This window comes from Scyliorhinus torazame, chromosome 28, assembly GCF_047496885.1.
Source record: "Scyliorhinus torazame isolate Kashiwa2021f chromosome 28, sScyTor2.1, whole genome shotgun sequence".
Lineage (NCBI taxonomy): Eukaryota > Metazoa > Chordata > Chondrichthyes > Carcharhiniformes > Scyliorhinidae > Scyliorhinus > Scyliorhinus torazame.
The window spans coordinates 28,925,804-28,950,508 of NC_092734.1; the positions used below are offsets into that span (position 1 = coordinate 28,925,804).

At 49.0% G+C, this 24,705-nt stretch overlaps 1 protein-coding gene and 1 pseudogene across 1 annotated transcript in view; one reads left to right on the forward strand and one right to left on the reverse strand.

Moving 5' to 3' along the window:
* The window catches only part of LOC140403626 (glutamine--fructose-6-phosphate aminotransferase [isomerizing] 1-like), an 89,650-nt gene that overhangs the window by 60,984 nt on the left and 3,961 nt on the right, over nt 1–24,705 (reverse strand). Inside the window, exons 2-4 of the mRNA XM_072491755.1 lie at nt 17,719–17,826; nt 5,449–5,556; nt 1,893–2,018 (exon numbers count right to left, since the gene is read on the reverse strand). Coding sequence (XP_072347856.1) covers nt 1,893–2,018; nt 5,449–5,556; nt 17,719–17,826 — 342 coding nt within the window. The remainder of the gene's footprint in view (nt 1–1,892; nt 2,019–5,448; nt 5,557–17,718; nt 17,827–24,705) is intronic.
* Nucleotides 6,031–6,788, forward strand: LOC140403629 (transmembrane protein 126A-like; annotated as a pseudogene).

A 24,705-nucleotide genomic window follows, 5' to 3' on the forward strand; every position in this document is an offset into this window, starting at 1 on the left:
AAAACATGCACGAGCCAGGTCGTGCTTCGGGTAGCTCAGTTGACCAGACATCTGGTTCGTTATGTTGCTGGATAATCTGACTTGACGGATATTAGCTGAGGGACTAATTTTGGCTTGGAGACTAAGGAAAGCCACTTGCCCCATATCATTTTCAAGTGCAGATGTGGGGTCTTTTAATTGAATCAGACAGGGACTCGGTTTTAATGCATCACCCGGGAGATGACATGCCCGACAATGCAACACTCCCTCAGTCCTGCACCAAAATGCCGGCCTGGATTCTGGGCGTATGAGGCTTCATAGCTGCTGGGTCTAAGTCAATTAATTTAAAAAAAACTGGGAATGATAAATATTTAGGGTTCTGGAATTAAGGAATTTATGATATAGAACAGCTATGATCTAAACGAACAGGCTTGAGGGGCTGAATGGCAAACTCCTTTTTAAAAAATTCATTCATGGGATCTGGGCATCGCTCACTGGGCCAGCATTTATTGCTCAACCCTAACTGCCCCCAAACTGAGGCCCTTTCACAGTCAACCACATCTGGAGTCACATGTAGGCCAGACCAGGCAAGGACGGCAGATTGATCACGGGGCAATTTATTATGGCCAATCCACCTAACCTGCACATCTTTGGGCCGTGGGAGGAAACCAGAGCACCCGGAGGAAACCCACGCACACACGGGGAGAACGTGTAAACTCCACACAGACAGTGACCCAAGGTCGGAATTGAACCCGGTTCCCTGGTGCTGTGAGGCAGCAGTGCCAACCACCCTACCCTCATCTGTCTGTCCACCACCCGCACAGGCAGCGAGTTAAGGTCATCGCCACATTCCTTCCCAAATCCCACATCTCCAGCCCAAAACCTTAAATCCCAAGTTATTGTACAATCAGCCAAGGGAAATGACTTTTGATTGCCTACCTTTCCTAAGCCTGCCTAACCTTTCCCACGTCTATCAAATCTCCCTTTAAGGAGAACAATCCCAGCCTCTCCAACCTAATCTTAAACCCGGCAATAGTGTAGAATTCCCACCCCACCCCAAGGAACAAGAGAAATGCAGAGACAGAAACACTCGTACATCCACTAGGATCCGGGGGAAACCCACACAAGACACGGGAAGAACGTGCAACCTCCACACAGTCGCCCAAGGCCGGAATCAAACCCCGGGTGCTGTGAGGCAGCAGTGCTAACCACTGCGCGACTGTGTAGACATTTACTGCAAGGAGATTTGAGTATAGGAGTAAGGAAGCCTTGTTCCAGTTGTACAGGGCTTAGTGAGACCACACCTGGAGTACTTTTTGGTCTCCTTATCTAAGGAAGGATATACTGGCCAGAGGGAGTGCAATGAAGGTACACCAACCTAATCACTGACATAACGGGATTATCCTATGCAGAGAGATTGTGGAGACAGGAAGAATGAGGAATTGTTTCACTCAGAGGGTTGTGAATCTTTGGAATTCTCTACCCCAGAGGGCTGTGGAAGCTCAATCATTGAGTGTGTTTAAAGCAAAGGCTAAGAGGTCTCTAGATACCAATGACATCAAAGGATATGGGGATAGTATGGGAAGATGGAGCTAAGGTAGCAGATCATCCAGGTCCTTCTCCAGTGTTCCGATGGTCCAAATAAAAAGCCAATGAAAAAGTAGGTGCTCTTTATGTTTTATAAAAGTGTATAGCACAGTGAACAGAAAAACACTGACCAAAAAAAAGGTTTTGAATACGCCAGGTCCCCCATCATTGAACGCAGAAAGAGTTACAAAACGCCATCATGGCTTTGCTTTTAAGCATCAAAACCGTGTCATTCAATCTTGAGATTATCCAAGCCTTTTATCTCCGAAACACATCTCGATGGGTTTCTTTCGTTGCAACAGATCTCCTTCCCAGGTTGGACTCACCGTTGTCCTTATCGGAGCGCTGAGGGTGACAGTTGACAAACTTCGGAGCGCCATGCGTGGCCCAGCGAGTGTGCGCAATGCCGAAATGAGTTCCAAGTTCGAGGTCAAAGTCGACATCTTCTTGCTCTGAAAGAAAGTTGGGACAATACTTAACACACAGGCCCCACACGGGGCAACTATGCAGATGTTAATTATGCCCAGAACAATATGCACTGAAGGCTAACTATTGATAACAGACAACTCTATAAAAGGTGCGCAAGAAAATGGCACACCAATGTCGTTCACACACGGTTTCAAAATCACCCAAAGTACCGACATGTGAAACTCACAGCCGCACACGTCAATTTCTGAAGTAGGTCACGCCTGGGCCCCCATGGTAACTAACTTCCCAAACTTTGCGCCACTTATTCACAACGCATCTGTTCATAGAATTTACAGTGCAGGAGGAGGACATTTGGCCCATCGAGACTGCACCGGCCCTTGGAAAGAGCTTAAGCCCGCGCCTCCACCCTATCCCCGCAACCCAGTAACCCCACCTAACCTTTTTGGACACTAAGGGCAATTTTATCATGGCCAATCCATTTGGACTGTGGGAGGAAACCGGAGCACCCGGAGGAAACCCACGCAGACACGGGGAGAATGTGTAGACTCCGCACAGACAGTCGCCCAAGCCGGGAATCGAACCTGGGACCCTAGAGCTGTGAAGCAACTGTGCTAACCACTGTGCTACCATGTTGGAAGGCTGAGGGTCCTCAATTTAATCGAAACTGGAACCGTCAGCCTATAGCGAGAAGCCTTTTCTCAGAAAGCCAGGGGTGGCAAAAAAGAAAGAGAATCTTTGCGTGCAGTTCGTTTTTTTCAGGTTCCGAAAAGCGAACCATAGCTTTAATTAAATACAGATTTCAGTCCAGGAAAAAATTCCTCCCAAACGAGAGTTGCTTAGTTCTCAAAGTTAAGTTTCCTTTTAAAAATAAAATGTAAAAAAATAGCTTCTGGAAATTACTGGAAGCAACCCGCAAGATGCAATAAAATGAGTTCCCAAACAGAAAATGGAATCAGAGCACAGTCACAGCGTTGAATGAGGCCATTTGGCCCAGCCTGTCCGTGCTGGCCCTCCGAGGTGCAGTTCATCCAGTACCAGTCCCCCTGCCTTTTCCCCGCAGCCCTGCAATTCTTTTCCTTTGCAAATTATCTTGGAATGCCTACAGTGCAGAAGGAGGCCATTCGGCCCATCAGGTCTGCATCGACCCTCTGGGCCTAGGCCCAATCTCCCGCCCTATCCCTGTAACCCCACCTAACCGTTGGAGACTAAGGGGCAATTTAGTGTGGCCAATCTACCTAACCATCTTCGCACTAATAATCCAATTTGCATTTGAATGCTGTGACTGACCCTCCCCTCCACCGCACTCAGCAGGCAGGGTATTCCAGATGCTGACCACTCGCTGTACGAATACGATTGTCCTCATTGTCGACATTGCTTCTTTCATCAGTCACCTGGAATCGGTGCACCCTGGTTCTCGATCCAGCCACCAATGGAAACAGTTTCTCCCAATGGAACTCCTCGTGATTCCGAACACCTCAATCAAATCTCCTCGCAATTGTTTCTGGCCTCGAGAAGTACAGTCCCAAGCTCCTTGGAGCTCCTCACCCCTGGAATTACTCTCGGGAATTTTCTTTCCACTCTCTGGAATGCCGGGCCATTCTTCCCGAAAGTAGGATGCCCAGAACTGGGCACAATACTCAGTTGAGGCTGAGCGAGGGTTTCACATAACCCCCTTGCTTTTGAACTCTCTGCCTATATTGATACAGCCCTGGATGTCATATTAACCACTCTCCAGCTGTCCTGCCACCTTCAATAATTTACGCACATATGTGCGGAACGGTGGCACAGTGGTTAGCACTGCTGCCTCACAGTGCCAGGGACCCGGTTTTGATTCTGACCTTGGGTGACTGTGTGGAGTTTGCACGTTCTCCCCGTGTCTGCGTGGGTTTCCTCCGGGTGCTCCGGTTTCCTCCCACAATTCAAAGATGTGCAGGTTAGGTGGATTGGCCATGAGAAATTGTCCCTTCGTGTCCAATGGTTAGGTGGGATTACGGGATAGGGCTGGGGAGTGGGCCTAGCTAGGGTGCCCTTTCAGAGGGTCAGTGCAGAATCAAATGGGCGAAATGGACTCCTTCAGCACTGTAGGGATTCTATAGTTCTGTACACCTATGTCCCTCTGCCCCTACATTCTTTTTAGAACGGGCATTCGCGACATTCCTCCTACCAAAATAAATCGCTTCACATTTCACCACATTCAATTTAACCTACCACTTGTCTGCCCATCCAGAGTATAGGAATGAGATAGAGAATCTGGAGAACTGGTCCGCCAACAATAATCTCTCCCTCAATGTCAACAAAACAAAGGAGATTGTCATCGACTTCAGGAAGCGTAGTGGAGAACATGCCCCTATCCTACATCAATGGGAACGAAGTTGAAAGGGTCGAGAGCTTCAAGTTTTTAGGTGTACAGATCACCAACAGCCTGTCCTGGTCCCCCCCATGCCGACACGATAGTTAAGAAAGCCCACCAACGACTCTACTTTCTCAGAAGACGAAGGAAATTTGGCATGTCAGCTACGACCCTCACCAACTTCTACAGATGCACCATAGAAAGCATTCTTTCTGGTTGTATCACAGCTTGGTATGGAGCCTGCTCTGCCCAAGACCGTAGGAAACTACAAAAGGTTGTGAATGTAGCCCAGTCAATCACGCAAACCAGCCTCCCGTCCATCGACTCGATCTATAATTCCTGCTGCCTCAGAAAGGCAGCCAGCATAATTAAGGACCCTACGCATCCCGGACATACTCTCTTCCACCTTCTTCCGTCAGGAAAAAGATACCAAAGTTTGAGGTCATGTACCAACCGACTTAAGAACAGCTTCTTCCCTACTGCCATCAGACTTTTGAATGGACCTACCTCGTATTAAGTTGATCTTTTCTCTACACCTTGCTATAACTGTAACATTATATTCTGCAGTCTCTCCTTCCTTCCCTATGTACGGTATGCATTGTTTGTACAGCGTGCAAGAAACAATACTTTTCACTGTATACTAATACATGTGACATTTATAAATCAAATTAAATCAAATAATTCCATCAACATGCCTCATGACCTCTTCAAAATTCTATACCATCCTCCTCATGGTTCGCAACACTTGAAAGTTCATTTCATCTGCACATTTTGAAATTGTGCCCTCTACATCAAAGTCTAGGTCATCAACATAACAGTAAGAGCAAGGGTCCTAACCCTTTCCCGACTCCTGGACCTAGAGAATCTTCCTCAAACCCATAGGAAGTTCACTACGGCACTTCATATCCTGAAACTCGGGCAATTTCATATCCATATTGCTACTTTCCCTTTTATTCCAGGAGCTCTAACTATGTTCATAAGTCTATCGTGGGGCACTGAATTAAATGCCTTCTGGAAGTCTATGTACACTGTATCAACAGCATTCAATTCAGGGCAGCATTCCATAATCATATTCCACAGCTTAACCTTCACACCAGACTTACTGTTAACTTCTTCTTCCAAGGTCTTTACTTTCCCATTCCTTTTAATAATACAGATTTGCTTCCATTGATCTGCACTTTCCTTGTTATTTCCTCCATCGATTCCAATACCTGGAAAGAAATTCACAAAAGCGTTTACTTTAAAAAAAAAAAATTCAGAGTACCCAATTATTGTTTTGCCCCAATTAAGGGGCAATTTAGCGTGGCCAACTCACCTAACCCTGCACATCTTTTTGGGTTGTAGGGGTGAGACCACCACGCAGACACGGGGAGAATGTGCAAACTCCACACGGCAGTGACCCGGGGCCGGGATCAAATCCAGGTCCTCGGCGCCGTGAGGCAGCAGTGCTAACCACTGCGCCACCCTGCCACCCTCACAAAAGCGTTTACATACAACAGCAGTTCACATTCATATAGCATCCTAACATGACAAGACAGTCTCATCGGCCTTGATCTAACTGAATGGACAGGATGGGGTTGAGGGGCCGAATGGCCTCCCTCCAATGTTCCTTACACTTAGGATGCTTGGTGTGGGATCAACCAGCTGTATTAGAAGAAAGGTCTAAAAGGGCTGGAGGGACAATGATCTGGTCAGGTGATCAACATGTCTGCATCCTCGCTGTTGTTGACCTAATGTAGAGAGACAAGGTTTTGAGAATGGCAGATAATACATTACTCACACAAGATCTACAACCTAGTATTCCCAATCCAAATGTGATGGAAATGCTTCTCGAACGATTTCAACGGCTTCCAGAATTAGACAGAATTAGATCAACAAAGTGGATAACCTCACATTTATCCACCCGCAATACAGTATGCAGTTTTGGTCTCCTTATCTGAGGAAGGATATTCTTGTTCCAGATTGAGTGCAGAGAATGTTGACCAGACTGATTCCAGGTGATCTCAACTGTCCCACATGCGTCCTAGTTAGAGGAGGATTAGTTGCTTCGATTGGAGGAGGCTTGTATCCTGTTCTCTTGGCCTTACCTATAAATGCTGGCCTTGCAACACGGTATAATACAGCCCCTATGCCACAAAGGGAAATACAATACGATTCTGGATTACTGTTTGTCAGCCTGTTATGAGGAAACGGAGTTTTGTGGTCATCCTCTAAGCTCTCTTTGGAGTCTATCTGAGTTCCAAGCACTATGCAATTTACATGAAAATGTTAGCACTTCCAACTTTTACAGATCCTGAACTAAATGGATAAAATACAGGGGGGGAAAAATCTCCATTACTTGGCAACATAGCATCATGTATTCACCACTATTGAATTAAGAATTTATTATGTGAACTTAATAATTTGAGTAATAAAGTGATTAATGCGCTACCAAAAAAAAAAAGGGCTGGAGGAGGCACGGAGAGATATACCCATATAAAGGTGATGTGGGAGGGGGAGAATCTGGGCACAGGACAGAACCGAGCCCGATTTAATTCAGACAAGGAAGCTGTTGAACCAGGAGAGGCACCGTGGCTAACCCCCAACACCTCCCCTCACAGTCCTTACCTCTTGCCCTCCAGCCCCATTCAGTCCTTACCTCGTGCCTCCCCCTCCCTATTTACCTCATGTCCAATCACATGCAATCACGAGCAGAACGTCGTCAAGAATGGACCTCTTAGCCCAAGGTACTGGAAACCATTAGACAGCCTCTGGTGCTAACTCAGCACAGGTCAGGGGTCAAACTGGGGCCTCTGCTGACCATGTGATTCATCTTGACGTGGGACAAGAGCCATGCGAAATGAGCAGCAGAATCATTTAAAAAGAATTTTTATTTTAAATGAATGCAACAGCTTTCCTGACCTCAGGATATCCCAAAGCATAGAGTCAATAAGATACTTCGGGAGTGTCATCACTGTCAGAGATAATCTACACAAAGAAAGGCCCCTGAAGAACATTTAAATAAACAAATCTGTTTCAGTGAAGTTGGTCAATATTGGATTGGACACTGGAGGAGGTCCTCTGCTTTTCTTCAAATAGGGCCAAGGGTGTGCCCATTGAGGTGCACAGACTTGGTTTAACGTCACATCTGAAAGAATGGCGCCACCGACAGTGCAGCACTCCCTCGGTACTGCACCAAAATGGCCGCCTGGATTCAATGCTCCAGTCTCTGGGGTGGGGCTGAGACAAGGCTGGCGCTGTTAAAGTTCAAAACATATTTCATCTGGAGGGGTTGGAAGGGATTGAAACGTATTTTGAAAAAACAAACAAACGTCCTTTGACAAGGACATGCTTGGCTGAATTTCACCAATGCTCAGGAGCAAACCAGGTGAAATGCCACGGAGCAGGAGTTGTCTTGAATCCTGCTCCACCCCTAATGTGAGTCACATTGAACAGTTGGAGGGTAAATTCAGTAGAGACCAGCAGTGCCTCAAAGATCCATGAAGCTCCCTCAGTACACGGGGCTATTGACAGTATGGTTGCCAACTGTGATTAAATGTATTCCTGGAGATCTCATCCATAAGACATAGGAGCAGAATTAGGCCACACGGCCCATCGAGTCTGCTCCGCCATTCAATCATGGCTGACATTTTCTCATCCCCATTCTCCTGCCTTCTCCCCATAACCCCTGATCCCCTTATTAATCAAGAACCTAGCTAATAATAATATTAATAATCGCTTATTGTCACGAGTAGGCTTCGATGAAGTTACTGTGAAAAGCCCCTAGTCGCCACATTCCAGCGCCTGTTCGGGGAGGCTGGTACGGGAATTGAACCCGCGCTGCTGGCCTTGTTCTGCATTACATGCCAGCAATTTAGCCCACTGTGCTAAACCAGCCTCTATCTATCTCGGTCTTAAAGACACTCAGTAATTTGGCCTCCACAGCCTTCTGCGGCAAAGAGTTGAAGAAATTCTTCCTCATCTCACTTTTAAAGGATCGCCCCTTTAATCTGGGATGGTGTCCTCTGGTTCAAGTTTATCCCTCAAATGGAAACATCCTCTCCACGTCCATTCTATCCAGGCCTCGCAGTATCCTGTAAGTTTCAATAAGATCCCCCCTCATCCTTCTAAACGCCAACGAGGACAGACCCAGAGTCCTCATACGACAAGTTCTTCATTCCAGGGATCATTCTTGTCAACCTCCTCTGGACCCTTTCCAAGGACAGCACATGACTTTCCCCCCACTCTCCAGCCATTAGTCGGCCAACACATCCATCCTTGTGACACGGGGCCTTCCTACACCAATCGGAAAGCAATAAGACTCACTACCCAATTGGATGGTGCTTGACTGTCACTCCAAATAGTCCTTTTTTTTTTTTAAACCCCCCATTTTCAACATTTTGGCTCAAAGAAAACAACAACAAAAAAAATACAATCTCTTATTAATGTGCCGATGATTTTTCTCCGGGACCACACAGCAGTGTGCTGGAGATTGATCATCAATTCCCGGAGGCTCCGGCCAATCCTGGAGGGTCGGCAACCGTAGCTGACAGAGGCTTTAAACCACGCTAGCATTTTTGCTGTGGCTACCAGACCAGCTGAAAAAGGAAAAGCTTTGAGATTAGCATCAAACCATCTCGGGTGATGTAACGTGTTTGAGAGATTGGGGTGAATCTCACAGTCGAACCCAGTGTTTCCAACCGCAACTGATATAGGTTTGACCTCCGCTGTGAAACCTGGGAATGAGTAAAATTCTATATCCTTTAAAACGGGATGAAATACCAATGACACTGAACCTTTGCTGTGTCTGTTGTCGGTGTGGGTGATACATTCCACCCAGCCACCCCTCCCCCGAAAGACCATCACTTGTGTGTGTTCAAATTTCATTTACTCTACACAGTCAAGTGACTCATTTTCACGCTTGCTTCCCAACTCCAGGAGCGTGGGTTAAGTTGGCTCTCCGATATTGGTCAATGCCAGCATTGTTCTGTGTTCACCTCATAGCAGACATACTTCCTGCTGGCCAAGACATTCAAAAATCTGTTCTCCTTCTGATAGCCATTGCAATCAATAGCCCAGTGTGCATAAAGAAAGACACACCTGCATGCAAACGTGTACACGTGCATGCACACACACGTGCATGCACACACACACACGTGCATACACACACACGTGCATACACACACACGCGTGCATACACACACACATGTGCATACACACACACACACGTGCATACACACACACGTGCATACACACACACGTGCATACACACACACACACGTGTGCACGCACACACACACGTGCATGCACACACACACGTGCATGCACACACACACGTGCATGCACACACACACGTGCATACACACACACACGTGCATACACACACACACGTGCATACACACACATGTACACACACCAACACCGGAGCTGGATTTTCCATCAGCGTGATCCTCCATTTCACCAGCAGCGCATTCACGCCCACGGATTACCCGCCGATATGGGGGTACCCACATTGGGAAACCCCGGGCAGGATTCTCCACCGGCGGGATTGTCCGTTTTGCCGGCACCCGGGGGTTTCCCGGCGGCATGGGGCTGCCCCACAATGGGAAACCCCATTCGCCGGCCGGCGTAACGGAGAATCCCGCCGGTGGGGCGAGGCAAAAAATGTGGCGCGGCGGGGTTGGAGAATTCAGCCCTGTATTGGCCGGCTGCCGGGACGCAGAAGCCCGCTGACGGCGGGTGGGGAAGGGCACGCCGCACCAGCAAACGGGTGCGGCGGGACAGAGAACCCCACCCCTTGAGTCTCAATCTCAGTGTGAGAATGGCATTGGAAACATCTAAGAGGACAAGTGGGGGGTGAATCCAGTTATATTGTGAAGGAGATCTGAGCGCAATGGAATTCAAACTGTGTGTAATTAAGAAGCTTGTATATTCTGCTGATTATAAACAACAACGTAATTGCCACTTCTCAATCATTTAGGAAAAAGAATGGTGGAACAGGAGGGCAATTAATTTAAAGCTTTAATTTACATAATGGCGCAGATTTTGTGGTCAGTGGTGATGGTGCAGTGCTCGGACCTAAAAAGCACCCTGCCCACAAAGATCCGGCAGGCTCCAGCACCCAGATTTCCCCATTTGGTTCTATCTATAGAGGATCCGTTCCATCCAGCTGCAGGGCTGACAGCAGGCACCCTGATGAATCAGACTTGTCGAATTCTCACAGACAGAAAAGCAGGGAAATCAAGTCACATCTGAATCGGTGTACAAAACCCCCCATAAAAGATATAGACATGCAAATGGATGGGCTAAAGGAGAAGAATAAACATCAGGAGCGACATTCTCCGACCCCCCGCCGGGTCGGAGAATCGCTGGGGGCTGGCGTGAATCCCGCCCCCGCCGGTTGCCGAAGTCTCCGGCACCGGATATTCGGCGGGGGCGGGAATCGCGCCGCGCCGGTTGGCGGGCCCCCCCCCCCCGCTCGATTCTCCGGCCCGGATGGGCCGAAGTCCCGCCGCTAAAATGCCTGTCCCGCCGGCGTAGATTAAATCACCTACCTTACCGGCGGGACAAGGCGGTGCGGCCGGGCTCCGGGGTCCTGGGGGGGGGTCGCGGGGTGATCTGGCCCCGGGTGGTGCCCCCACGGTGGCCTGGCCCGCGATCGGGGCCCACCGATCCGCGGGCGGGCCTGTGCCGTGGGGGCACTCTTTCCCTTCCGCCTCCGCCACGGTCTCCACCATGGCGGAGGCGGAAGAGACTCCCTCCACTGCGCATGCGTGGGAAGCTGTAAGCGGCCGCTAACGCTCCCGCGCATGCGCCGCCCGGAGATGTCATTTCCGCGCCAGCTGGCGGGGCACCAAAGGCATTTTCCGCCGGCTGGCGGGGTGGAAATTCGTCCGGCGCCGGCCTAGCCCCTCAAGATTGGGGCTCGGCCCCCAAAGATGCGGAGCATTCCGCACCTTTGGGACGGCGCGATGCCCGTCTGATTTGCGCCGTTTTGGGCGCCAGTCGGCGGACATCGCGCCGTTTCCAGAGAACTTCGCCCCAGAACTTTTCAAAAAAACTTCTATTTGATTCAACTTCAGCAAATTTTAAATGCTCCTTTGAAGGAATGTGACTCCACACTTGTGAAAGTAATATTTTCAGTGATGGAGGGGTTTATACAGCATTTATTATGCTTTACCATTCCACTAAAAATCTCAGCTGCTCCTGACTGAACAAGGCGTAATATTTTTTATGGTTTTTACAGCGTGTGTACTTAGTAAATTGTTAAATTTCACATTAAATCAGTAGTTTCTCATGATTCTCTATCTGTAAAGACTACAACATTGCAATCTGTGAAGGAGCAGGGTCTCAATGACAGCAACCCCTGGATTTCCACGCTTAACTGCACATGTGCCGACCCAGACGTCGCTGTCAATTTTACATATGAATGGTGGCAGGTGCGGACAAATTTCACCGGCGTTACAACCGGAATTTCTGGGCCACCATCTTTCACCACATCAGGGCTCAACCAAAACCTCTCACAGCCAATGAACGGCTTTTGATTTCCCAAGTGTCGCTACCGTGGGCGGAACGTGGGCAAGCCGAGGCAATGCTGTAGCAAATGCATGTTACAAAAAGACAATTACACGGCCAACTCCAGGCAGTCCAGAAGAGGTCTGTCAAATTTAAACATCATTACACGCATATTAGATTCCGGTACAGCCATAAACCTGTGAGGGGCACCAACCCCCAGGATGTGCCGTTTTATGGGAGCTTACATTTCAAGGTGCGCAAATCTACCCAGAATAAACCCATTCCACTGGTCGAGTTGGCCCTTGCCAAAGCATTTTGATGGATGCAATTTTGCTTTGCACGTACATTATTTATGTGCGAGCAAGCAGACAGTACATGATTATATGCTCAAATGAGATCAAGAGGCAGTTTTTCTCCTCGGTGTCAACTCAGTTGCTAGCAGCCTCCCCTTGGGAATCAGAACGTTCCAGTTTCAATTCTAATCCAGAGATCTGAGCACAAAAGATTGAGACAGGCGGCACTGTGCAGCTCCGAGGGTGAATGTGTTTCACGTGAAACATTAAACTGAGACACTGGGTGAGATTCTCTGAACCCCCCCCCCCACTGCGTGTTTTCTCGGCGACAGGAGACGGTCCCGCCATTGGCAGGAGGCGGGATCTTCTGTCCCACCGCTGTCAATGGGATTTTCCGGTGAATCCATCCCATGCTGCTGGGAAACCCGGGGCGAGGGTGCACCGTCGGCAGACCAGAAGATCCCGCTCGGATGAACAGCTGGAAGATCTTGCCCCGCTGTCTGTCCTCGGTCTGTCCTCTGGGCACGGTAGCACAGTGGTTAGCACAGTTGCTTCACAGCGCCAGGGTCCCAGGTTCGATTCCCGGCTTGGGTCACTGTCTGTGCGGAGTCTGCACGTTCTCCCCGTGTCTGCGTGGGTTTCCTCCGGCTGCTCCCGTTTCCTCCCACAGGAGGTGGTGCCTATGTCCCACCTATGTGCAGGTTAGGTGGGTTGGCCATGCTAAAATTGCCCTTAGTCCAAAATTGCCTTTAGTGTTTGGTGGGGTTACTGGGTTATGGGGATAGGGTGGGGGCTTGGGTAGGATGCTCTTTCCAAGAGCTGGTGCAGACTCGATGGGCCGAATGGCCTCCTTCTGCACTGTAAATTCTACGATTCACCCAGTGTCTGCGTGGGTTTCCTCCGGGTGCTCCGGTTTCCTCCCACAGTCCAAAGATCTACAGGTTAGGTGGATTAGCCATGATAAATTGCCCTTAGTGTCCAAAAAGGTTAGGTGGGGTTACTGGGATGGGGTGGAGGCTTGGGCTTAAGTGGGGTGCTATTTCCAAGGGCTGGTGCAGACTCGATGGGCCAAATGCCCTCCTTTTGCACCGTAAATTTCTTGATTCTCTCAGGTAGACATGCAAGCTCCCCTGGCATAACTTTGAAGAAGAGCAGGGCAGTTCTCTCCAGGGGTCCTGGTCAAAACTCATCCCCCGGCTGATATCACAAAGACAGATAATTCAGCCATTGCCAACTTGCTGTCCATGGGATCATGCTGTGTACAAATCTTCTGCTGCGTTTCCCACAGCGGTGTCTCCACTTCTAAAGTGCTTTGAGACACTCTGAACACCTGAAAGACACGGTGAAAATGCTAGTATTTCTCCTCATATTGTAGGTGCGAATTGAAGAGATGGGGAATTTTCAAGTCAAATATCTAGATTGCGCTGTCTCCAAATTGGCTGGCAACAATGGAAACTCTCTGACAAGACTGATGGGAGGGGAAAATGTGGAGCAGTGGATACAGAGCTTACACTGGCATGCGGGAGTGCCTTTCAGTTTGGTAACAATGTCTAATTGCCAGTATGGAGCGATATGGATGTTGCCTTGTATGGAGGGCATTAGCTATGAGGAGCGGTTGAATAAACTCGGTTTGTTCTCACTGGAAGACGGACGTTATGGGGTGACCTGATAGAGGTCTACAAAGTTATGAGGGGCATAGACAGAGTGGATAGTCAGAGGCTTTTTCCCCAGGGTAGAGGGGTCAATTACTAGGGGGCATAGGTTTAAGGTGCGAGGGGCAAGGTTTAGAGTAGATGTACGAGGCAAGTTCTTTTTACACAGAGGGTAGTGGGTGCCTGGAACTCGCTGCCGGAGGAGGTGCTGGATGCAGGGACGATAGTGACATTTAAGGGGCATCTTGACAAATACATGAATAGGATGGGAATAGAGGGATACGGACCCAGGAAGTGTAGAAGATTGTAGTTTAGACGGGGCAGCACGGTCGGCGCAGGCTTGGGAGGGCCGAAGGGCCTGTTCCTGTGCTGTACTTTTCTTTGTTCTTTGTTCTTTATTAAGGTTCTGGTAATCAAAATCACACACAGATTTGCGGAGGAGATAGATGGGTTGTTAATTAGTAGCCGGGTGAAGGGTTACAGGGAGCAGTCAGGGAAAGTGGGGATGAGATCAGCCATGACCGGGATGAATGGCGGGGCAGGCCCGAGCCACTGAACTGCTGACTCCTGCTCCTAGTTTCAGACCTAGTCAGAGAAATATCACCTCAAAGTTGTGGCAGAAATAGAAAAGGAGGAATCTAACATGCGCCAGACATTCAATGAGTCAACTTCACTCCAAAGGTTGCTAATCATGGTTTATATCATGACTCCCCAATGGGACACGGCAAGGAAGCAGGTCCCAAGAACCATCTCAGCCACTATCAGGATTGAAGCTGCACCATTGAGTGCTATTCTGCACCATACTGTAGCTACCTCGTCACCTGATTTAACTGACCCACTGGTCATTAGGAGAAAGTTTACGTTGCAGCAATATATCTGTTAATACTTCCTTCCTGTGCTGGGCTGAAGGTGCTGCCCTCTTTTCAGATCAGGTATTTGTAGTTGACCATGCAGAATCGCAGAATTGTTACAGCGCAGATGGCCATTCGGCCCATCGTGTTTGCAACCTCTCTCCAAACGCGCATCATGACTTAATGCCATTCTGCTACCTTTTCCCTTAACCCCTGCACATTGCTTCTATTCAAATATTCATCTAATGCCCTCTAGAATGTCTCAATTGAACCTGCCTCCACCACACTTGCAGACACACGTCTTTTGCAAATCACTTTATAACCTTGCCATCTCATTCTTGATCCTTTCACAAGGGAGAACAGTTTCTCCATATACATTCTATCGAGTCCCCTCTTGATTTTAAACATCGCTATCAAATCGTCTCCTACCCTTCTTCTCTCCAAAGAGAACAGTGCCAACATCTTCAGTCTATCCTCATGCTATTTCTGTGAACCTCTTCTGCACTGTCATCCTTTCTGTAGTGTGGTGTCCAGGACTGTACACAATATTCCAGCCTAGGTCTAACTAGTGTCTTGCACAAGTTCCGCATAACCTCCTCGCTCTTGTCCTCTATGCCCCTATTAATACAGCCCAGGATAGCATTTACTTTATTAACAGCTCTCTCCACCTGTTCTACCACCTTCAATGACCTATGCACAGACACATCCAGGTCTCTCTGCTCCTGCTCCCCTTTAAGAATTTTACCCCTCTCTCCATGTTTTTCCAACCAAAACGAATCACCTCACACCTCTCCGCATTCAACTTCATCTGCCACCTATCTGCCCACTATGACAAACTGCTTCTCTCCCTCCTGAATTAAAGAAGTTTGCCAAACGTTTTCACATAAATGTAATGGCCCTTTACGACGTGTAGTCAATGTGAGTTCCTTAGCTCGGAAATCTTCCTAGGCAGAACACTTACAGCCAGGTGCATAACAGACAACAGCTCTACAAAGGCCAAGCGATGCAATAGTCAGTGGTTCCTCTGCACAGATAAGAGTATCATTTATCCAAAACCCTCAGGGCCAATTGCGTTTCGGATTTCAGATCATTCCGGTTTTTGGATACATAGGCCTTGGCCTACTTATATAACAGGCTGAAGCCTAGACTAGCTATAGTCTAAAGTAAATAAAATGGCTCAAAAGAAAAGTTGCAAGGATCTTAAGTACAGGGGGCGCGATTCTCCCATGCCGCGCCGTATGGGAGAATCGCCGTTCGCGCCATTTTTTCCCGTGGCGCCGGCCCGACGCCGGCAGGCGATTCTCCGAGGAGCGGAGAATCGGCGCCATTTGCGCCGCCACATTTGGTGCGGCCACCGACTCTCCAGCCTTGATGGACAGAGCAGCCGGGCGGAAACGGCAAAGTCCCGCCGGCGGCGTCCACACCTGCTCGCAGCCGGCGGGAACGCTGCGCGTAGGGTCGGGGGGCGGCCTGTGGGGCGGGGAAAAGCGCTCCTTCACCGGGGGGGGCCTCCGATGGGGTCTGGCCCACGATCGGGGTCCACCGATCGGCGGCCGGCCTCTCCAGCTTCCGGCCCTATTTTATTACGCGGCCGGTCCCTGAACTCCATGTTGGGTCGGGGCCGGCGCGCGGAGGAAGTCCCCCGCGCATTCGCGGGTTGGAGTGGCCCAACTGTGCATTCGCGGGTTGGAGTGGCCCAACTGTGCATGCGCGGGTTGGCGCCGGGAAGGGAGGCTGGAGCGGCGTGAACCGCTCCGACGCCGTGCTACCCCCCCCCCCTGTGGGGGCCAGAATCGGTAGTGCCCGCGCTCGTTTCGCGCCGTCGTGAAACGAGATGGCGTTCACGGCGGCGCTAACACTCTGTCTCCATTTCGGAGAATCGCGCCCAGGGTACCTGTAGTAAGTCCCCACCTGTGGTGCCATCTGTGCTTCTGCTAATACGTGTTCGGAGTGTCAATGTACTCTGGAGGGAGGCTTTTGCGCTCAAGGTAGGGTGCGGACAGCGAGGTTCTTGTCAGCTTGAATGGTGTAGGCTCTAGTCAGGGACTTCCCGCAGCGCTATCGATCAGGTGCGGTCGGTTCAGCTCATGTCAGGCTCGACGCTTCCCGCGCTAAAGGTCGATGAGCTTTTTTTAAAAGTGCAATTTTTGGATGCGTTCAGATTTATGGATAAAGAATTCTCAACCTGTAGTAGCGTCATTGGTCCCAAGTTGAGCTGAGCTCAAGTCCCCCACCACAGATTTGAAACCAAACGCCGAGCCGCAGTACGGAGCAATGACACACTGATGGGCTTGGTGAGATCCTGCGGTGCTCAAATAGGCAGCTGCATTTCGCTACACGGTGACTTCACCGTTAAACCTTCTGGGATCACCCCAGAGTATGAAAGGTGCTATATAAATGCAAGTGCGTACTTTTAATGGGGAGATGGTGGTATTGTCACTGGCCCAGTAATCGTGAGGACCAGGCTAATGTTCTGGGGACATGGTTTCAAATCCCACCCTGGCATCTGGTGGAATTCAAATTCAATTTTTGAAAAAAACAAACTCAAATTGAAAGCCAGTCTCAGTAATGGGAGACCCGTGAAATCTATAATCGATTGTTGTAAAAACCCATCTGGTTCACTGATGCCCCTTTAGAGGAGGTACTCCGCCATCTTGACCAAAGTCTGGCCAACATGTGTCATATAGGGCGGCACGGTGGTTAGCACTGCTGCCTCAGGAGCGCCAGGGAGATGGGTTCGATTCCGACCCCGGGTGACTGTGTGGAGGTTGCACGTTCTCCCTGTGTCACCTCCGGGTGCTCTGGTTTCCTCCCACAGTCTGAAAGGTACGCAGGTTAGGTTATAGGGATAGGGTGCTCTTTTGGTGGGTCGGTGCAAACTCGATGGGCCGAATGGCCTCCTCCTGCACTGTAGGGATTCCGTGATTCTATGTGACTCCAGACCCACGGTTAACTCTAACTGCCACTCTGCAAACCTAAGCCACTGCGCTTCAGTGCAATTAGGGATAGGCCGCTGGTCTCGTCGGTGAAGCCCGTGTGGCAAAAAGGAGCGAAAACTATGAGTTGAGACAAGACCAACTTACCCGCAGAATCGTAACCTCGATATTCAAGTCTCTGCAGCCCCTTGAACAAGGTTTCGATAATTTCTCTTCTCGTCCGGGGAACATGGTAGTTGAGGTAGGCAAAAATTCCTTGAAAATAGAAAGGAAGAAAGTGGTGTTAGTTTTAGGAATAACGTGGTTCAAAAATCCTAATCGCGACGTCCCATACAATAGCATTGTCCCACATAGTGAACACCGCCTGCAAGGCAAAATCACCTCATGTAACACTGCATTGGTAAACTTTATTGATCGTACAACTCAAGATAGCGCCGGAGCATGGCGACTCTCTGCGAGCTCAACCCCACAAATCCTCTTCCGACATCTCTTATAACCGGACTAACCTTTTACTTAATCCTAAAACTAAAACGATCTCTAACCATGCTCTTTTATTTACATTGTGTATATATCGTAAGTCCTATGGTTTCCATGTCTGGAATGATCTGTCTGGACTGTACGCAGAACAATACCTTTCACTGTACCTCGGTACACGTGACAATAAATCTAAAACCGCTATTGTTATGAAGGATAGGTATCTATTGCTGTTAAAAAATATATATTTTATTACAAACATATATCAAAACAGGTTACAGCGAATAAACACCCCGGGAAACATACTTCCCAACAATCGAATGTACAGTCTGTACAGATTTTTTGCTTCTTTCACCCCCCCCCCCCCCCCATCCCCCTCCCACGATTAACAGCTCCTCAAACATGGTCACAAACATCCCCCACCTTTCCTCAAACCCTCCTGAAGAGCCCCTTAACTCATACTTTATCTTCTCCAATCGCAGGTCACCCAACCAAGCCGCTAACCCCGGAGGCGATGCCGGCCGCCACTCCAACAAAATTCGCCGCCGTGCAATCAGAGAGGCGAAGGCCAAGACATCGGCCTTCCTCCTCTCCGTGAGCTCCGGCTTCTCTGAAGATAGGTATCTATTGTAAACAGCGCAGGTTCAATTCTCGTACCGGCTGAAGTTATTCATGAAGCCCCCACTTTCTTAACCTTGCCCCTCGCCCCTCGCCTGAGGTGTGATGACCTCAGGTTAAACCACCACCAGTCAACTCTCCCCCCTCAAAAGGGCAAAGCAGCCTATGGTCACCTGGGACTATGGCCACTTTACTGTACCCATCGGTTTGTTCGCAAGCAACCCGTTGGAGTACAGCTTACATTTTATATACACACACACAAAATGGAAGGCAAATTTTCCAACTGGGCTCAATTAGCACTACTGAGTTATGCAGCTAAAAACGAAATACCGTGGAAACAACAGTACCCCAAACTTACTCTGCCTGCTATAGTAAGACGCCTGTCTACAGTGTTGACCGCAATGAACTGTACAATCCATTAAATACCCACTGATCATTGGTGTGTTACTCCAGACAACCCAAGTAAATGTGTGAAGAATAGACGGGCCCAACTGGTCCTCGTCTCATTGCTGTTTGTGGGATCAGTGATGAATGTAGGAATTTCAGACATTGTGTTATATGTAAAGCCTGGGATAGTGTGTGTGTGCCTGCTGCAGTAGTGTTCTTAAAAATCCTGGTTTGCAAAAGAGCTAGGTTTTTTGGGGAGCCAGAGGTGCAATTAAAGCATCGTAAAAGTTTGGGCGCATGGACTTTTGTTTATATTAAGAGGGTACCCTGGGAAGTAGTTAATTAGAAACATTGCGTCCAGTTTAGCAAGGTGATGTGGTTAATGGTAGAAGCTGGGGGTTGAAGCAGTCAGGTTCAGTTTTAGTCTGTGGCTGGAAGGTGAGCTGAGAAGGTTTTCTGAAGAAATACAGCCAGAGTTTCTGCATGGTTCTGACAGGGCTCAGGCTTATCTTTCCAAACAGCTTCAAAAGACATCTCTGTATAGCAAGTATTCCTGAGTGGTAACTGTATTTAAAGTGGATTGGGATCCGAGATAGTTTTGTTGTTTGAGTGAGACTAAAGATAGTAGTTAAGGGTTATTGTGTCGCTGTATTAATTAGCATTGTTTAAGGTGTAATTGTAAGCTATTTTCTTGTGTGATGTTAAAGATATTTCAGTACTCTGTTCGTAATAAAGTTTGTTTTGATATACCATATCCCTCTTTTGTGTCAATTCACTCCTGGATAGAGGTATCCTTTCCTCAGTCTTACAAATTAAATAAAATATTGGGGTTTCTGTCCTGTATCTTAGCCACTGTTGGGATCTGGACCGGGATCATAATGGGCCGAATGGCCTCCTTCTGCACTGTACTGATTCTATAATCGATCTTGCCGTGCAAAATACCTGCCTCATCCAACCATAGCAGCCATTTCCAAGAAATAGGAACAGAAATAGGCAACGCAGCCCAGAGTACAGAAGAGGGTGGAACATGTGACCCCAATGTAACTCAAATCGTTACAAATGTATGTTAACGACAAGAGGAGATTAGCTGGTCGATTAAGCCTAGCCCACATTCACAGCGTCTGGAGACTCATGGCGAAGTCCTCCCAAACCTCCCTAAGCCTAACCCAGCCATGTATTCTCCAGGGGGAAACAAAAACAGATTTAAATCCAGGGTCACAAAATACCCCAAGAAATTAATTCCCACAATAGACAGATTTTTGGTGCGTCAGGGAATCTAACTCGCCTCCCGAATCCCCCACTGCATCAGAATCACACTCCCAACTTGTGCCTTGTTTTTGGTGAGTGGGCAGGAAATTGGGAGCTGAAGGCCAAGATCAGTCATGATAGTATTGAATGGCAGAGCGGGATCGATGGGCTGTATGGCCTACTCCTATCTCTTATGCTTGTGCCCCATCAGGCCTGTGCCAGTCAAGAAGAGCACATGGGCCATCAAACCTTCCAAACTTGTTACAGTTAAGGGATGCCTGCAGTGATGTCCCGGGTCTGAGATGACTGACCTCCAACAACCACAACCATCTTCCTTTGGGCCACGTATGACTCCAACCAGTGGAGAGTTTTCCCCCCCCGATGCCCATTGACTCCATTTTTGCTCGGGCTCCTTGATGCCATTTTCGGTCAAATGCTGCCTTGATGTCAACGTCAGTCACGCTCACATCCCCTCGGGAGCTCAGCTCTTTTGTCCATGTTTGAAAAAAGGCTGTAATGAGGTCAGGAGCTGGTGAAGCCCAAACAGAGTGTCAGGGAGCAGGTTATTGATGAGTAAGGGCCACTTGATAGCACTGTCCACAACATTGTCCATCACTTTGCTGATGATCATAGACTGATGGGGTGGAAATTGTCTAGGTTGGATTTTTCCTTTTTTAGTGGACAGGACGCATCTGGGTAATTGTCCACATTGTCCGGGCCCACAGCCTCTGCAGTATCCAGTGCCTTCAGACGTTTCTTGATATCACGCGGAGTGAATTGAATTGGCTAAAGACTGACATATCTGTGATGCTGGGGACCTCCGGAGGAGACCGAGATGATCATCCACTCGACATTTCGGAGGGAGATTATGGTGAATGCTTCAGCCTCGTCTTTTGCACTGATGCGCTGGGGATATTTGTGGAGCCTCCTCCTCCAGGAAGCGGTTTAATTGTCCACCACCATTCAAAACTGGGTGCGGCAGGACTTCAGAGCTCAGATCTGATCTGTTAATTGTGGGATCGGTTAGCTCGGTCTATCACATGCTACTTCCACGGTTTGGAATGCAAATAGTCGGGGCGGCATGGTGGCGCAGTGGTTAGCACTGCTGCCTCACAGCGCCATGGTCCCAGGTTCGATCCCGGCCCCGGGTCACTGTCCGTGTGGAGTTTGCGCATTCTCCCCGTGTCTGCCTGGGTCTCACTCCCACAACCCAAAGATTTGCAGGGTAGGTGGATTGGCCACGCTAAATTGCCCCTTTACTTGGAATGAAAATAGTCTTGTGTTGCAACTTCACCAGGTTGACACCTCATTTTTGGGTATGCTTGGCGTTGCTCCTGGCATACCTTTCTGAACTCTTCATTGAACTATCTTGATCCCCTGGCTTGGTGGTAATGGTACAGTGGGGGATATGCTGGGCCACGAGGTTACAGATTGCGGTAGAGTTCAATTCTGCTGCTGCTGATGGCCCACAGCGAGCCACGGAGGCCCAGTCTTGAGTTGCTCGGTCAGTTCCAAGTCGATCCCATGTAGCATTGGGGGTAGTGCCACACAACACGATGGAGGGTATCCTCAATGTGAAGGTGGAAACGAGTCTCCACAAAGACTATGCAGTGGTCACTCTTACTGATACTGTCATGGACAGATACAGCTGCGGCAGGCAGGTTGGTGGGGATGAGGTCAAGTATGCCTTTTCCTCTGGTTGGCTCCCTCACCACCTGCCGCAGACCCAGTCTAACCGCGAAGTCCTCTAGGTCCCAACCAGCTCGTTCAGTAGTGGTGCTATCAATGTCCATTCCCAAGTGTGGCTTGAAGCCCTTCACCCAGTGTTCGCTTGCCATCCTTAGTGTCACTTCCATAAGACCATAAGACGTAGGAGCAGACTTAGGCCAATCGGCCCATCGAGTCTGCTCCGCCATTCAATCATGGCTGATATTTTCTCATCCCCATTCTTCTGCCTTTTCCCCATAACCCCTGATCCCCTTATTAATCAAGAACCTATCTATCTCTGTCTTAAAGACATTCAGTGATTTGGCCTCCACAGCCTTCTGCGGCGAAGAGTTCCACAGATTCACCACCCTCTGGCTGAAGAAATTCCTCCTCATCTCTGTTGCAGGATAATAACGGCACCTATGATCCTCGAGATTCCGAGGTTAAGACAGGATCAGCAACGCTCCTCGGGATCTCGCAAGGGTTCCATCCAATGAAATACCATCAGGTCTACCATGCCGTCGCTCGGATGTCCAGGCGACCCGCAGCCGTGGCTCTGGCTGGTGGGGGAGGGGTAAAAGACTCGAATCGCTTGGCCAGTTCCAACCCCTCACGAAGAGCGTCGAAAATAGAATATAGGACCAGTGTTGGGGGGGCGGGGGCAACTGACCCCTGGACTTGGGAAGATGGGATACGCTGTGCTCCATCAAACCTGATGCACCCAGCCTCCAAATCAAGACTATCAAAGCATTGCAGCCAATTTTCAATCTCAAAATCGGGAACTCGCCTCCCACTGCTCGCCAGGGGCCTGGTGGCCTGGCCCCTACCTCCTGAACCCGTCAGGATAAGACGTCACACCTTGCAGCAGGATCCACAACCCGAAGGCGGGCCCTTACCAAGGAAAGTACTCTTCTGAATCCAAGACCTCTTTCATGCGCCTCCACCGTTCTCTGAAGGATACCTCGCAAATCTTTAAAGTGAGCTCTAACGACCTGCACCGCGCGGAGATCCTCCTCCAGAACCACACTCTCAATGGCGGCCACCATCCGGCTTCACACAGCACCGTTGAATCGAAAGCCCAGTCACTACACCACTGCACGCTGGGCCCCAGCCCAGCCCATGCCCCGATCAAAACAAGGATTTTTGCGATTAATTATTTTTTTGCAAAACACTAATCAGGGTCCTCCAGGGATATAGCGCAAAACATGTATGCCAAGAAAAGAGAAATATGAAATGTGCACAAGGATAAAATAAAAGGATAACAAAATGAGCAGGGCCAGAACTCGGATAAACACAGCCACTCTCGTGCTCACATCACGTGACCCCAGCCATTAAATATTTCTTCTTTTAAAAATAAATTTAGAGTACCCAATTACTTTTCCAATTAAGGGGCAATTTAGTGAGGCCAATCTACCGACCCTGCACATCTTTGGGTTGTGGGGGTGAAACCCACGCAGACACGGGGAGAATGTGCAAACTCCACACGGACAGTGACCCGGGGCCGGGATTCGAACCCGGGTCCTCAGCGCCGTGAGGCAGCAATGCTACCCACGGTGCCACCATGCTGCCCCGCCATTAAATATTTCTAATGGCCCCTTCTCCATCCCACTGATCATAATGATCATGTACTCCCGAATTTTCTGAGACGATCTGTAATATACATTTTTTAATTCTCTGGCATGCTTCTGGCAACCTCTCCATCACTGTAGGGGCCTCACTACCTGCCCTCCACTAATTTGGGCCTGATTTTAATCACTCCGACCACATTTTCAGCAGCCAAGGCCTTTAATCTTTGAAATTTTCTTCTTAAACCTCCCTATAGAACATAGAACATAGAACAATACAGTGCAGTACAGGCCCTTCGGCCCACGATGTTGCACCGAAACAAAAGCCATCTAACCTATGCCATTATCATCCATATGTTTATCCAATAAACTTTTAAATGCCCTCAATGTTGGCGAGTTCACTACTGTAGCAGGTAGGGCATTCCACGGCCTCACTACTCTTTGCGTAAAGAACCTACCTCTGACCTCTGTCCTATATCTATTACCCCTCAGTTTAAGGCTATGTCCCCTCGTGCCAGCCATTTCCATCCGCGGGAGAAGGCTCTCACTGTCCACCCTATCCAACCCCCTGATCATTTTGTATGCCTCTATTAAGTCTCCTCTTAACCTTCTTCTCTCCAACGAAAACAACCTCAAGTCCATCAGCCTTTCCTCATAAGATTTTCCCTCCATACCAGGCAACATCCTGGTAAATCTCCTCTGCACCCGCTCCAAAGCCTCCACGTCCTTCCTATAATGCGGTGACCAGAACTGTACGCAATACTCCAAATGCGGCCGTACCAGAGTTCTGTACAGCTGCAACATGACCTCCCGACTCCGGAACTCAATCCCTCTACCAATAAAGGCCAACACTCCATAGGCCTTCTTCACAACCCTATCAACCTGGGTGGCAACTTTCAGGGATCTATGTACATGGACACCTAGATCCCTCTGCTCATCCACACTTTCAAGAACTTTACCATTAGCCAAATATTCCACATTCCTGTTATTCCTTCCAAAGTGAATCACCTCACACTTCTCTACATTAAACTCCATTTGCCACCTCTCAGCCCAGCTCTGCAGCTTATCTATATCCCTCTGTAACCTGCTACATCCTTCCACACTATCGACAACACCACCGACTTTAGTATCGTCT